The following is a 14,044-nucleotide window of genomic DNA, read 5'->3' as shown; positions in this document are numbered from 1 at the left end:
ACTATTATTGTATAAACGAATTGTACAGAGACCGCTTTCGGCAGAAGGAAAAGTGCCGCTTTCGGTTTTCTTGAAAAAATGGGGATCGACGGACTACTGTTCCTACTAGCTGTTATTGATGAGGGCGCATTGTTGTTTTTAGTTGTATATTTTGTATCCTTTCAGTTTTTGAGATATATGACAGGAATTTTTATTTGTATGCTCAATTTACAAGGATGATGATGAAAGAATTGATAGAAACACGCCTTTCTTAATTCTAACGTTGTCTGCCTATCTAGAACACTTTTTAACTTCTATACATCGACTGTCCTTCACTAGTAAGTTTTCGCCACTTATTGAGAAAGTGGAAAGTGAAGTACACAAGTACCTTATATTGATTATTTTTTGTATGTTGGAATGCTTTGTTGAGACTAATTTGGGCTCCAGGCATTTGATTTCAGTAAAATTTTGTATGACTGCTGGAAAGAGCTAAGTCCACGAAGCATAAAAAACGGCCTCTTCTCAAAAATTAATGTTATGTTTATTATAGATAATGTAGAATTTTCGCTTTTCATAACCGTTTTCCTTTTTTCAATATCTATTATACTTTTTGAAAAATAAATATTGCAATATGGCAGTGTTTTGATAGAAAAATGCAATAGGAACGTCATTTTTTGTGATGTAACGTCACGTCAAAGAGCGATAGAAATGTCTTAAAGTTTGCAATTACGATGTAGCAATATACGGATTTAAGACTTGAAATTGAATTATTCGAGATAAATATTTATTTAATCGACATCATTTAATTTAGAACCATAATTTAAAAAAGCAGATGAAAGTGTTCATTTGATATACCAGTTAAGTCTGACTGGATAGAATTGAAAAAAATCTTTTCAATGGAAAATGAATTCAACTGCGGTATTTTTAGATCAATGAAATAGTAAACATTTGAGCTTTTAAAAATCTATATCTAAATAAATTATCATAGAAAAAATAGTCAGCGGAACTCCGAAGTTAAAAGGATATATTTCCTAAACATTTGTAACAATAAATTGAACATCTCATCATTTTCGTTCATGTAAAAGAGAAACTGATAGGAGTTTCGTAAAATAAGGAACTCATTCAAAACTTGTTGTTCCTAAATACAGAATTTTGTGGAAATAATTGAATTATATTTAAAAGATCTAGAAAATCACCTAAAACAAAAATGTTAAATCTGCTAAAAATTGAAGATCTATGCTATTGACTTAGATGAATTCACGAGAATTCACCACATTCCATCAAAGAATAAACAAAGTACATGTATTTATCAACTGAAATATAAATTATATAAGTATTACCTGATTTATTATTCGAAATACATGTACATGTATATATTTATTGCCAAAAATAAATAAAGGTAGATGGTTGTGTTATATTTCATTATAATTTTGAATGTATATAAACAAAGAGAATACATGTAACATCAAGATAAATTCTTAGATCTACATGTGTATACTGTTAAACAACTTTGATGAATACGCATGCGAGATATATCCGCGAGATTCGCACGTACCCCAAGCTCGCGGATATTTATCACGAACCAGCCAATCGCTAGGCCACATTTTATTCCCGTAAAATAATAAGTGTATGCAGGACAGTGATTCGTGACGTGTTGTAAAGTGGGGATAAATAAATGATGTTTCTGTTTTTCTTATCAAAACTTATCAGTATCTATTTACCTATAAATGTAATAAATTTAGTTTGTCTTATTGATGTATTGCTTAACATTCACTACTTTCAATTTCATTTTCACATTATGATTTTCATGTGAATAAATAGAGCAGTACTGCGTATGTAATGCTCTTATACGTCAAGATAGGAAGTGAGATACATATATACAGGCATTAATATTTTGCAAATAGCGTAAGATTGATTTTACGCGAACAAGGACTTGCTAATACTAGTACATGTAAGGCCTTACGACAGACAGTGTAAGAGGAAAGGGTAAAATGCTCACTTTTATTCTTGAAATAGAGAGTATTTCAGTTGAAAGAAGTGGCAGAGATGGGGGGGGGGGGGGTTACAAAATTTTATTTCAGTGTGGCAAAAGTGATTGACATGCGTTCAAGAAAAAAAAATATTTCCAATGTTTTTTTCATACATATTCTATTGGACATTGACCTTTTAGCACATAGCACTGTTAACAAACACATCCTTTCTCCCCATTTCCAGTAGTTTTTATAGTCATGAATCCTAGTTTTAGATAATTCCTATACATTTTTATCTTTCAAATACTTGAATTTGTGCATTTTTACCTTCCGGCAACAAGGAATGGAGGGGGATCCGAATCAAAACTTACATATTAAAACTACAGCAAGATTATTTTCCGTAAAAGTGAGCCCCTTCACCCGGCATTATACGGGAACATTTTAAATTCTTTCTCTTCATTGATTAAAATATCTCCATAATATAAGGAGAGAGATATTATTAGTTACATAGTTTTTTAGTGACAGGGTACGGGATGATACCTGGTTAGTAAATTTCATACCTGGCGAGGCGAAGCCGAGCCAGGTATGGAATTTACTAACCAGGTATCATCCCGTACCCTGTCACTACAAAACTATGTAACGAATTTACCCCACCGATAAAATATTTATGCATCGTCTGTGGTTTGTAAAATTGTTTTTCTCTCTCTATATATGTTTCATCACTCATACAATGCCTATTATGACGTCACGTTGTGTGACGTTATGTTGTTTTGCGAGTGTTACGTACTGACAGTTTTGAAGACTTTCAGTAAAGGGAGAAAAAGGTTCCATCTTCGTTACTTACATTAGTTAACTGTAACATTGTCAACAGACACTCGGCAAATCGCGTGAACTCGAGTTGTTCGAACAATACAAAAGAACGATAACTACGTATCGACCATGTATTGATTTTCAAGCGACTAAGTATAAGTAAATCACCCCCTTCACGTGACAGACTTCAACCAATCGTAAGCCAGGATTTCATCGAAAAATCAACAGAGGTGGGGTAAATTCTCTTATGCACACTCCCTTTCATAACGTTTTATGTATACATGTCTTTCTTAAAGTTAGATACTTCAGAAGATAGTCCAAAAATTGCATAGCTAAAAGTTCGCCGGAATCATACTGATGATAATCAAAGTGAAACCTTGCATGTTACTTGTGGGTGGTCGGGGCCCGGGGCCGGGATTGTGAAGGTACACAAATACGAAAAACTCTATATAGAGTGCAGAAAGAGCAGATATTGAACTACTTATTTTATTCAAAAATGTTAGCCGTAAAATATCTATATTACAGAATCCCCCTCTCTCTGTCTCTCTGGAAAAATAAAGGGGACCGGTTCCAACCCCCGGAATCCCCCTCTGGATCCGCCAATGCACATATACATGTATATTGTGCTTAATTTTTTTTATCAGTGTACAATTATTTGTACAAGGGAGGCGCTGGTCAAGAAAACTTGACAAATAATTTATAGACAAGTAGTTTACATATACACATTTTACTCGTTATTTACATTAGTGTAGTAACGATTAAATAATTCTGAATTTTTTGAAACATGTTTCAGTTCCTTTTTTTTCTTCCTTCTCTCAAATCCATTTTATTATTATTATTTTTTTTTTTTTTGCTTGTCATTTATTTTTTAACTTGACATCCCACTTGCACTTCATCTCACTCCTTATAATAAACAATGTCAAGGGTCATACATGTAAAATATGCATCTTGTTTCTGGTAACATATTTGAAATATGTTGAAACCAGAAAGCATCCTTTCTTTGAAAAAGTTACTTTTCACGTTTTTATGCAGGTGCATAAGAATTATCACGCGGGCCTTTTTAATGAAATGATTGACATGAAGTTACAAAAATATTGATTGCTGCTACATGTAGTTATAAATAATGTATGTACCGACATGGGGATTCATTAAGGCCGGACATGTGCATTTGACGGATCAGCACATATGAGTTCTATTTTGGATCCAGTTTACAGAGATATTTCTTAATTATCTCAATGCTAAATTTCTAATGATATCTTTTTTAGATAATTTTCCCGTTTCTAATTAAATGCATTTAACAAAACGACAGAAAATTAGGTCCATAAAAAGCCTTCGATTTTTTTATAATAAGCATTTTAACCGCAATATTGATTGCATGTATCTTCTATGACGTCAAAAATGACGTATAACGAGTAACGTCATGTACAACATACATGACCATAATATACACCCATGTTTTTTTTTTTCCAAATATGATTTCAGAAAATGTAATTTTTAGATTCTTTACCACATTTAGTGTCTTAAAAACGAACAATTGACTGCTTTTCTATCGCCTTGTGTCTTATCTATGGATCTTTAGTGTAATATGAGCCACCCATTACTGAGCAATAGTCACTGGTTATTGAAATTACCGGATTTTTGAAAGCATCAAAATTTAAAAGTAGTGTCAAATTTGTCAAAGCACAAACAACGCTAATAATTGAAATAAAGAATTGTATTTGTGGTATTTATACATATAGTAAGTATGAAAGTTGTTCTTGCCCGTGACCCCATCTAACTTTGGGGGGAAAACCAGTTGATAAATCGGCATTTTTAACGCTTTTTAAAACCAGCATACATTCCAATCGTCTGATATGCCTAATGACGCCTCACTTAACATTTTTTTTACATGTGGGATATGAGTGCGTTTCCACTTACATTATCAATATATTTATACCTCATGAATCGATCCTATAAGTTTGTGTAAAACACGAAGACGTATATGATGGATCGTGGCCATAGCAATTTTCACACGCACTGAAATTTTATTTTATTTTTTTTCAACATGAGCACACTCGTTACCGCAAAATATTTTCATTGGAAAATGTTTCTCGAATAGTTATTATTCTTTTTCTGTTTTAATATTTTGCGGTAACGAGTGTGCTGTATGTGTAAATCACGATCAATTGCGTAAAATTTGGCATTTACCCGGAAAAAACCGAACCACGGTGAGGTTTAGAATTTAGTTTGACATAATAAATATCCGGTTTTGACGGAAATGTTGTACATGTGAAATGTATTAATGTTCTAGGTTGAGAGTTATCAAAAACATATATTCTAAAGCCCTTTTTAATTTTTTCATATTTACTAGGCCAAATAAGGCATATTGTGGGTCGAGTTCTTTTTATTGAATGAGCAGATCTGCTCTGTCATAGTATATTGTAGTCTAGTAGAGTAGATCCTGAGACATGAATTATGCGAGGTAGACAACTTGCTGGTATATACCTATAACAGGTAAGGAGAAAAATGCAACAGACCTGGCCAGGATCTGAATGTGGGCCCTCTGAATCTCCAGTCAGGTGCTTTACCAACTGAGCTTTCTGGCCAACAGTGATCAAACTCATCTGACTGCCATATTCCTTGCTCCTTAAAGGTCTTTTCCCTGAAGACACCAACTCGAGCTCTTCCCTGGCAGGTCTTTCATCTGTCACTTCCAGGGCAATTGTAACAGGAGAGGAAAAAATATGACAGATCAGACAGGATTTGAACCCTGGTCCCTGTTTAATCTCCAGTCAGGTTTTCTACCAGTTTAGCTATCTGGCTACTGGCGATCGAACCTGTCTGACCAGTGACCACTACATAATCAACAGTTTATATCATCAGAGTACTGAAGATCACCAGGGTGATATTAGGTCTGTAATATCATGTATATTCATTCATGTAGCCACAAGTGCTTCATATTATCAGTGATAATCTTTAAGGTAATGTTATACTCCATCATTTCAGTAATGATCATTTGGTTAAACATGCTGCCTAATAATTATAGGGGATAACCTCATGCTCTAAAATATGACACTGGTGGTCATAGCGGTAACCTCAACATTAAGCAATGGGATTTTCCCATGCTTCCCAATACCATTCAATAATCATGAAATAACATATTACCATGATTACCTAATTTGAAAATCACTGACACTCATCTACAGTAACTTCAAACTCCATAATTTCTATATTGCAAGCTCATTTTAATCCTCAATATCATTAATGATCAGTGTGGTAACTCATGCTCCCTAATAAGTATATTGCTGATCAATTTGACCCTTAAATGTTTGTGGTATCCTCATCCTTCCTTGTATAATATTTTGGTTACCTCATGCTTCCCTCCAAATCAATAAAGATCATAGAAGTTACCTCATTTCCTGTTGCTCCACAAAGATCTTTTTATGGTAAGCTTAGTATCATTGGTTGATTGCTATAAAGTATATTTTGGTAATGTCATGCTCCCTTATTTGATACCACTAATGATCATTGATGTAACCTCATGTTCCCCTTGATTTTTAACCATCAAGCACAGTGCAAGGATTAAACCTTAACTCGGATCAGGTTATAACTCTTTCAGATTTAGAATGTGATTATCTAAATGCAACTACATGTTGTACAAGACTCAATAAGGTAATTTTCTTTTTTTCTGTAAACTTTACTAAGACATATATTGATCATATATTTCTTTTGACTGTATTTTCATGAGACAATAGTATTGTTCTTGAGAGACATGTCACATAAATTTGCACATCTCCCAAATAAAAAAGAAATGAGAATTGAGAAATATACTTCCCATTAATATTGACAAGAACTTCATTTCGGCACCAAGACAATTTTGCAGAATTAAGTCATGGACATGCTGATCACTCTTATGTTTAAAAGTAATAATCTAAGATATTGTACCTTTATTTTCAGTTTGTATTACCAGAGATTATAGCACAGGCTATTCTCAATGTTCTGTTCTTAATAACGGGTCATTGGATCCTGTTCCTCCTGTATACGCCTTGTACAGCATGGATAATCTATATGTAAGTCAGTTTGTAAAGCATGGATAATCTATATGTAAGTCAGTTTGAAATAGAACTGAGCAGGATAATACCATATTATTATTTTTCTCATTTATTCCAAGCTCTCTGATTGGCTCAAACTTGATCACATGATCGCAGTGAATGATAGTGCACAAAGTGCTCGGTCGATATGCTTTTCTGTGAAGTCAATTTATCTATGGATCGACCTCATGAAAGGGTATATTTGTATATTACTTGTTTAAACCAGCTGATATTATACATTTATTGAATGGGTTCAAGGGCAACATGTTTTGTCTGACCCAAGAACCAAACTGTTTGTCTGAGGCTGTTAGGCAAACCGTTTAGTTCGAGGGGTCGACGTAATGCATTTTGCCTGAGCTCGATTCAGAGAACACAGTCAATACATGTTTTTTTTAGTACCTTTTATTTTGTTGACATACATGTATCTTGTGCTGGCATACCTTATGTGAATTTCCTTTACCTGCACTAAAACTTGGTCAATTCTGTTACTGTCGATGCAAATAAGATTTAGCTGATCCTGCCCACATTGTGATGTAAGCGGTGTAATATCACATCAACAGGTTCAATATCTCACTCTGCGGTTAAACATAAATTTTTTTATGACCGTTCAGTAAAACATTGGGAATGTTAGACTTTTTAAAGTAAAGATTTATATAGGAACCAATTTTGAAAGATGTAAAAATTCTGATTTTACTGGTACATGAACCGGTATGTGCTTCAGAGCTTGCATTATTACTAGTATATTTCATTTGTTTTTTTCCTTCAAAGATACATGTATCTATAAGTTAAGTTATTGAAAGCATATAATTTATCCACAAAATAATGAGTCAGTTTCTAAGTACCACATCAAATGCAAGTTACATATTCTTTACATCTTTATTTGTAGATTTGTAACAAAGCCCTCGGGTAATATTGGGATCTACGACCCAGCAGAAATTCATAATAGACATCAACTCAAAGCTTACATGAGAGATAATATGATCAAAATGGCTGTTCATCTTATCTTTTTCTTCATTTTCTTGTACTGGTAAGTAGTTTGTCACTCTAGGTGTGTGCAGTGCATGTGAGAGCACCCTACCTTTTGTGTATACATGTATGTTATGATATATATAAATACCCTGACAGAATTATCAAACAGTTTATCAAATGATCCTTTCACAATATAAGGTCCAATTTATTGCACAAAACTAGCAATAAACAAATAATACCTCTGCATATTTATCTGTCTTTAGATATCTGTTGTCTTTAATATCTGATTTGTGTTATTGGTAGAGAATAGAAATTCAACTACTACATCAAGTACATGTTTATGCATCATAAGCTCAATTTAGGATTAGAAATTTTGCTCAGTTTTCATCATTTCTTGTACTTGGATTATACTTGGATTTTAAAAGTGCAGTATTTGAGAGATTCTAGTTTTTGTAGTTGATTCATTATAATGTATCAAATTGATGTGGAAAAAATGTGCAGAGAAAAAAAATATATTGAAAAGGGGGTTGAAAATAACAAGTTGAGATATTTCTTTCAGCAAATAAAACATACTTTACTAATTATAAGTTTATCTAAGAAACATAAATTTTAAAGATCCAAACTGGCTGTGTAACATAGGAATTTAGTTTTTATTTGCATGTATGAGGTACACAAGTCTAAACTATACATTCAAAGATGAAAATTTTCTTGCAGGATGATATACTCCCTAATTAAAGGCTATTAACCTCTGACCTCCCTCTGGTGTTTCCATGGTGATGAGTGTGAGTGACATTGTAGTAAGAGTGACATCACTTCCTGTCTACTTGTAGGATGATTTACAGTTTGTTGAAAGATGACACAACCATGTTTGGAGTTCCTGCTGAGAAGGCCACATTGACAGATGATCCATATGAACTTTAGGTGTGTAATTTTCTGTGTGAACTGTAGAAATATACATGTAGATTTGTGTGAGCTTTACATGTGTTAATGTGGTGCATACATGCTTTTTTTGAAAGATTTTTTTTAAGCTTTTGGTTGCATTAGTCCCATATTGATAGGAAATTTACATGACTGTAGATGTTATTTTCATACTCATCAAATATAAAATATGTCATTTGTGTTCCTTCCTCATCTAAGCTTATTACAATGCTTAGACTTTACAACTACAAAAATTATATACAGTTGAACTTCGGTATCTCAAACATGGATATCTCGAATACAATGAATATTTCAAAGTGATTGGAAAGTCCCAAGTCCTTTTTCTTTAAGTATTTTACCCTCAATATCTCAAACCCACAGATATCTCGAAGTTTTTTCTCGGTCCCATCGAGTTCTGAGATAACGAGGTTTGACTGTATTACTATACCAGGTAAATGATAGAAATGTGTAGGCTAATAGAGTTTGTAGTATATGTACAATATACATGTATGTAAAATGTATGTTCTTTGAAATACTGTATGTGTTTAAAATGAACAAATTGGTAAATGGTACATGTTTTGCATATTGTTTTTCTCCTCAATAGCTTTTCTTTGTTTATGGTTTTTATATTTGAATCTACCCGCTGCAAAATAAGTACCGGTATCCTTAAAGCTGAACACGAATCGTAAATAGGCATTTGCCATATTTAAGTTTTCCTATCTCTGACATCAGCACTGGGGTATGTAAACCCTTCACATTCGTTACACCTGATTGCTTTTAGCTGGTTGCTGTGGCATATAGTACACATATATATCATGTTGCCTTTATGTGTACATTTTATTTCATTGAATATGCATTTATGTTTGTTTCACTTCATGAATGTATTTTAGTTTTGTAAAGTGTGATTGGTGATTAAATCACACAGGCTTCTCACGTAGGCATATTTCATGAAGCACACTAGCCCTTCATGATAAATATGCCTACATGCAAGTCTGTATGTTTTACACTTTACACACCAGTAACACTCACAAAACTATAAAACATTTTTTATATTTACATCTTTAAAACCAACAAATATACACTCAATATTTGAATTTTGTTGCTGCCCTATACATGTATATATTTTTTTTTTTACATCTTGGTCACCTCATTGTGACATCACTTTAACATGTGTTTCTCTGTGTATATTTCTATGCGTGACTTTACACAAAAATGGCATTCAAATCTATTTCATGGTTGGCTCAGTAAAAAACTCAGCAAATGTAAATATTTTGAAATGTTGACCTGTCAGTATGTCTTTGATAACTTTATACCTGACGTGGCAGAACCATACAGAAGTCATATTTGTCACACCAGATATAATGTATCAAAAAGACAATGGAAGATATGTAGGCACAGATAAAATCTGTTATGTAAAATATGTTGAACCACGAACAAGGCTGAGGTTTATATAGGGGCTTGAGGAACACAGTCTAGAGAAAAGAAATATGGCAGACAAAGATAACCAGGGATTTATCAGCCTATTTTGGGAAACGCCATTTTTGGGGAATTGGGAAAAAATTATCGGCTTTTTTATGAAATTGGGAAAAATTTTAAAATATCGCTTAAATCATGTATTCAGGTGTAATTTATTTAACATTTCAGCAGGAACTCTAATTTGGGAAACCAAACAGACAATTAAATCCTAACTGATCCAACTTCATCAAACAAGATCAATTATGAATAATAGACTAATAAAAGTAAAATTGACTTCAATGAGTATAAAGTATTTACCTATACAACTTAGGGTAGTACATGTGTGTATGAGATTCCATCTTAGGTCATTATAGAATATGTTTCTGGAGATTATAAACCTCCTGCAAAAAATTGTACTAAGTACACATTTTCTCAAAGTCCTCTTTTAATATGTATTAAAACACTGAAAATATATTTTTCTATCTGAAATAATGCCTACAGTCCTTACCATTCACTCGTAGATCAATTGAGTAGGTGGAAATAACTAAATAAATCTATTCAATTACACAACATCACCTTTTTCAGAAAAAGAGGAAATTCGGATTAAAAGTTGGCGATGTTTCTACAGTGTTTTTAAAGGTAACGGGATGTTTCGCACCTATGCATGGTTCGTCCCGCGATGTTTCGCGCCAATTCTGTTTCGCGCTGAGATGGTTCGCCCCACGATGTTTCACTAAATGTGCTACTGAGTTAAGTTCATTTAACAAAATTTTAGATTTTAAATATATTTAGATATAGATATTTTTGGAACATTTTTTTTTTAAATTTAAGAAGATTATATTTGAAGCAGAGACGTAAATTATTTATGTCTGTGTTTGAAGTATACATACATAGCATAATTATGAATTATTATAACACTGTGCTAAGTACGTATAAGAAGATAATTATAATACCGCCTTCTAATTAAGTAATTATTGCTAGCTTGGACAACCAACACATCAACTTAAATTCTCACCTTTTGATCTTCAACTTATTACAATTAAATCCTCATTGAAACACTGTTGAATTGTTGAACAGACACGCTGAACAAACGGGCACCGTACAATCCGTTAACTATATAGCAGTGCATGTTATCAAGTCATGAATTGAGCACACAAAATATTTATATAATATTTGATAAATAATTTAAAACGGATGAAAATGTGATAAAATATTTAAAATAAAACGTGAGATGTTTCGCGCCCAAATCGGCGCAAATCATCCCAGCGCGAACCATCTTAGTGCGAAACAGAATGGGCGCGAAACATCCCGGATTCTTTTTAAACATGTGTTATGACTGTAGCTTTGCTAAATGAGTTATATAGATGAAAATTACAGACAATCTGACAATTTTCCTCTTTATTTTTTCAAAGATAACGAAGTGTTAAAGTATTGTCATCAATTGGGAAAAAATACTGCCAAATTGGGAAAAACTGAATTCATTTTCAATTGGGAATGGGGCCGAATTTCGGCCCCTGAGAAGGTACTGATAAATCCCTGGATAACTTTCTTCCTATTACGAATTGTGTTCAGCTTTAAGTGCTCAGGCCTCCTCATTTTCATGGAACTGAAGGAAAAAAAAACAATGTATGTTTTCATTGTCTAAAATCCTATTTTCAGAGCTTCTTGCAATTCCACCAAACTCTAGTATTTGGTTGGTTGCATGATAGAGCCCAAGAAATTTCATTTTGAATTGAGTGTTTACCTGTAATCTTTTCACCCAATGTCATGTAATACATGTATATAGTAATGACCATTTTCTATGTGATATTGTAAATCACTTATTCATGTATTTTTCATGTGACTGTATTTTTGCAAGACATACACTTGTACATGTATAAGCTGTATAAATTATATTATTTCTTTCATGACTAATATACAAATCAGCATTTTCTTATGAAAAGAATCTAAAACAAGTATTAACATTAAATAAACAAAAGCAATATTAAAGGCAGGAAGATGATATGTATGTGACGTACCACCGAACATTTGTGATGTCTGTTCTAAAGCTCCTCCTTTTTTATGTTTGATGAATAAAATTATTTTTAAAACATTAATTTCTAGTTTTCGCATTTCATAAATTTCATATGAAGGTGCAATGGTTGTTGATACAATATTTGTAAAAGTGCATTTGAAGGCAGGGAATACGTTTAGAATGAAACTAAACATCAATCATTTATCACACTGGGTTGAGGGAACTTTGAATGTTTTATAGTTCTTTACGAAATAGAGGCCTATGAGCCTTGAAGGTCACCTGAGTATTCAGATAATATTTTTGTGTTTCTTTTGTTATGACCAACTATCCCCCACTTGGAACTGGTACTCTGGACTCATGTGACTTTGACTTGAATCTTATAATTCTGTGGGAAAACTTATGTTCAACTATCATAGTCTTTAAGCTTGTTGCTACATGAATTGATGATGGTATTGAAAAGATTTTAAAGATAAAGTGCCCTCCCCAATGGCCGGAGCTCTAAGGACACAATTTGGTAAAGGGCATATATTGCTGTCATGCATAAAGTTTGCTTGCTCCAGGATCATGCATCATACTTAAATATGTTAAATTTTAAATCATTTGTAAAATGCTTACAAACTCAATATTTCCAGATAACAGTACTTTGGTGATGCAGGTGAGAATAAATTTTATTTTATGGACTGTTCAACTCCTACACCACTCAAGCACAATACGCAGATTTTGAGTATGATTTTTAAATTTTGGTGAAAGGTTGAGTATACATTATAATAATTTAATCAATATGCTTGTTAAATGTCATTGAGAAAGAAACAGGCTGTCCATGTAGGACTAATACTCCCCATGAAAGGGCAACCAGAAAAAGGACTCACTTTGAATACTAGTAGCTTAAAACGTGACTCTGCCATCTTGTTAAAAAATTATTTTGCAAATTCGTATGGCCTGAATCTTGTGGAAATATAAAATAATGGGATAAAGTAGTAACAACTCTGGTCAAGAACAATGTTGTATTGATTACTAAAATTAATTCATAGTCCAAGCATCAAAATATCATGGCCCAAAGAATTTAACTTCCGAGTCATGTGAACATGATTTTATGCTACTCCTCAAATAAATAGTTTTGTGTTTTAGAATTTGAGATACTTCTCTGTATTCTGCGACCTTGATTTCAACACTTGATCAGGGTCGTGTCATATCACATTCAACCCTTGGGGCAATATGACCTTTGAAGTTGTTCCATTATATAGTAATGTTATGTATGCATACATGTGATATGTACCGGCGGTACGCAAAATGTACAGTTTTTCGAGCCCATTCATCGTGTACAGGCGGGACACCAAAATTCACGGAATATGAAAATTTGTACAGTATTTTGAATTTCTCGCTAAATGCTGCCATTTTCCTCTCATTTTCCCTCGCGAGACACTGGAAAACGTCACCTGTGTTTGACACTTGACCTTCCGAATTGTGTAGTGTACACAAACCATCGCGTATCTTGCTATAAATCCGTATCAAGATACCCCTTTAGGTAGCTTTATTTTTAAAGAGGTACTTAATTATAACTGTTAATGTTTCATAACTTGATTGAAAAAAATTAAGCCAACTTCTAAAGTTGATATACATGACTTAATATACATGAATCTGGCCCAGATCTCCGTAGGTATAAAATATACGATGTTTATTACCATGATTACGATGAAATAAAGGATATAGTTTTAAGTTTTTATGTGCTGAAATTTATGTATGATTGTATTTGCTGTTGTTATTTAGCATTGCTGATGTATATATCAGTAATATGAACAAGATGTAAATTGGAGACATTGACTCTCACGTTAATACTATGTAAAGCTGGCAAACAAACT

General features: G+C 33.0%; 1 protein-coding gene across 3 annotated transcripts; it reads left to right on the top strand.

Moving 5' to 3' along the window:
• The first annotated feature begins 38 nt into the window (after nt 1–38).
• On the top strand, nt 39–10,215 carry LOC133183921 (protein cornichon homolog 4-like). 3 transcript variants are annotated; one of them, XR_009720777.1, is made up of 6 exons: nt 39–153; nt 6,342–6,410; nt 6,696–6,808; nt 7,716–7,856; nt 8,629–9,259; nt 9,321–10,215. XR_009720777.1 is itself a non-coding variant. In XM_061318801.1 (5 exons), exons 1-5 carry the CDS (start codon nt 79–81, stop codon nt 8,717–8,719), a joined length of 489 nt encoding a protein of 162 aa, XP_061174785.1. In that variant the 5' UTR covers nt 39–78; the 3' UTR covers nt 8,720–9,302. The 3 variants fall into 3 exon arrangements, 2 of the variants coding, with proteins under 2 accessions (XP_061174785.1, XP_061174786.1); XM_061318801.1 differs by lacking the exon at nt 9,321–10,215 and having other exon boundaries at nt 8,629–9,302; XM_061318802.1 differs by lacking the exon at nt 9,321–10,215 and having other exon boundaries at nt 8,513–8,742.
• The last annotated feature ends 3,829 nt before the right edge of the window (nt 10,216–14,044 follow it).

Source organism: Saccostrea echinata, unplaced genomic scaffold (genome assembly GCF_033153115.1).
Source record: "Saccostrea echinata isolate AGI-Se365-2 ecotype Australia unplaced genomic scaffold, CSIRO_AGI_Sech_v1 ptg000009l, whole genome shotgun sequence".
NCBI lineage: Eukaryota > Metazoa > Mollusca > Bivalvia > Ostreida > Ostreidae > Saccostrea > Saccostrea echinata.
The sequence above is the reverse complement of the archived record's forward strand: the minus strand, read 5'-3'. Positions and strand labels throughout refer to the sequence as shown.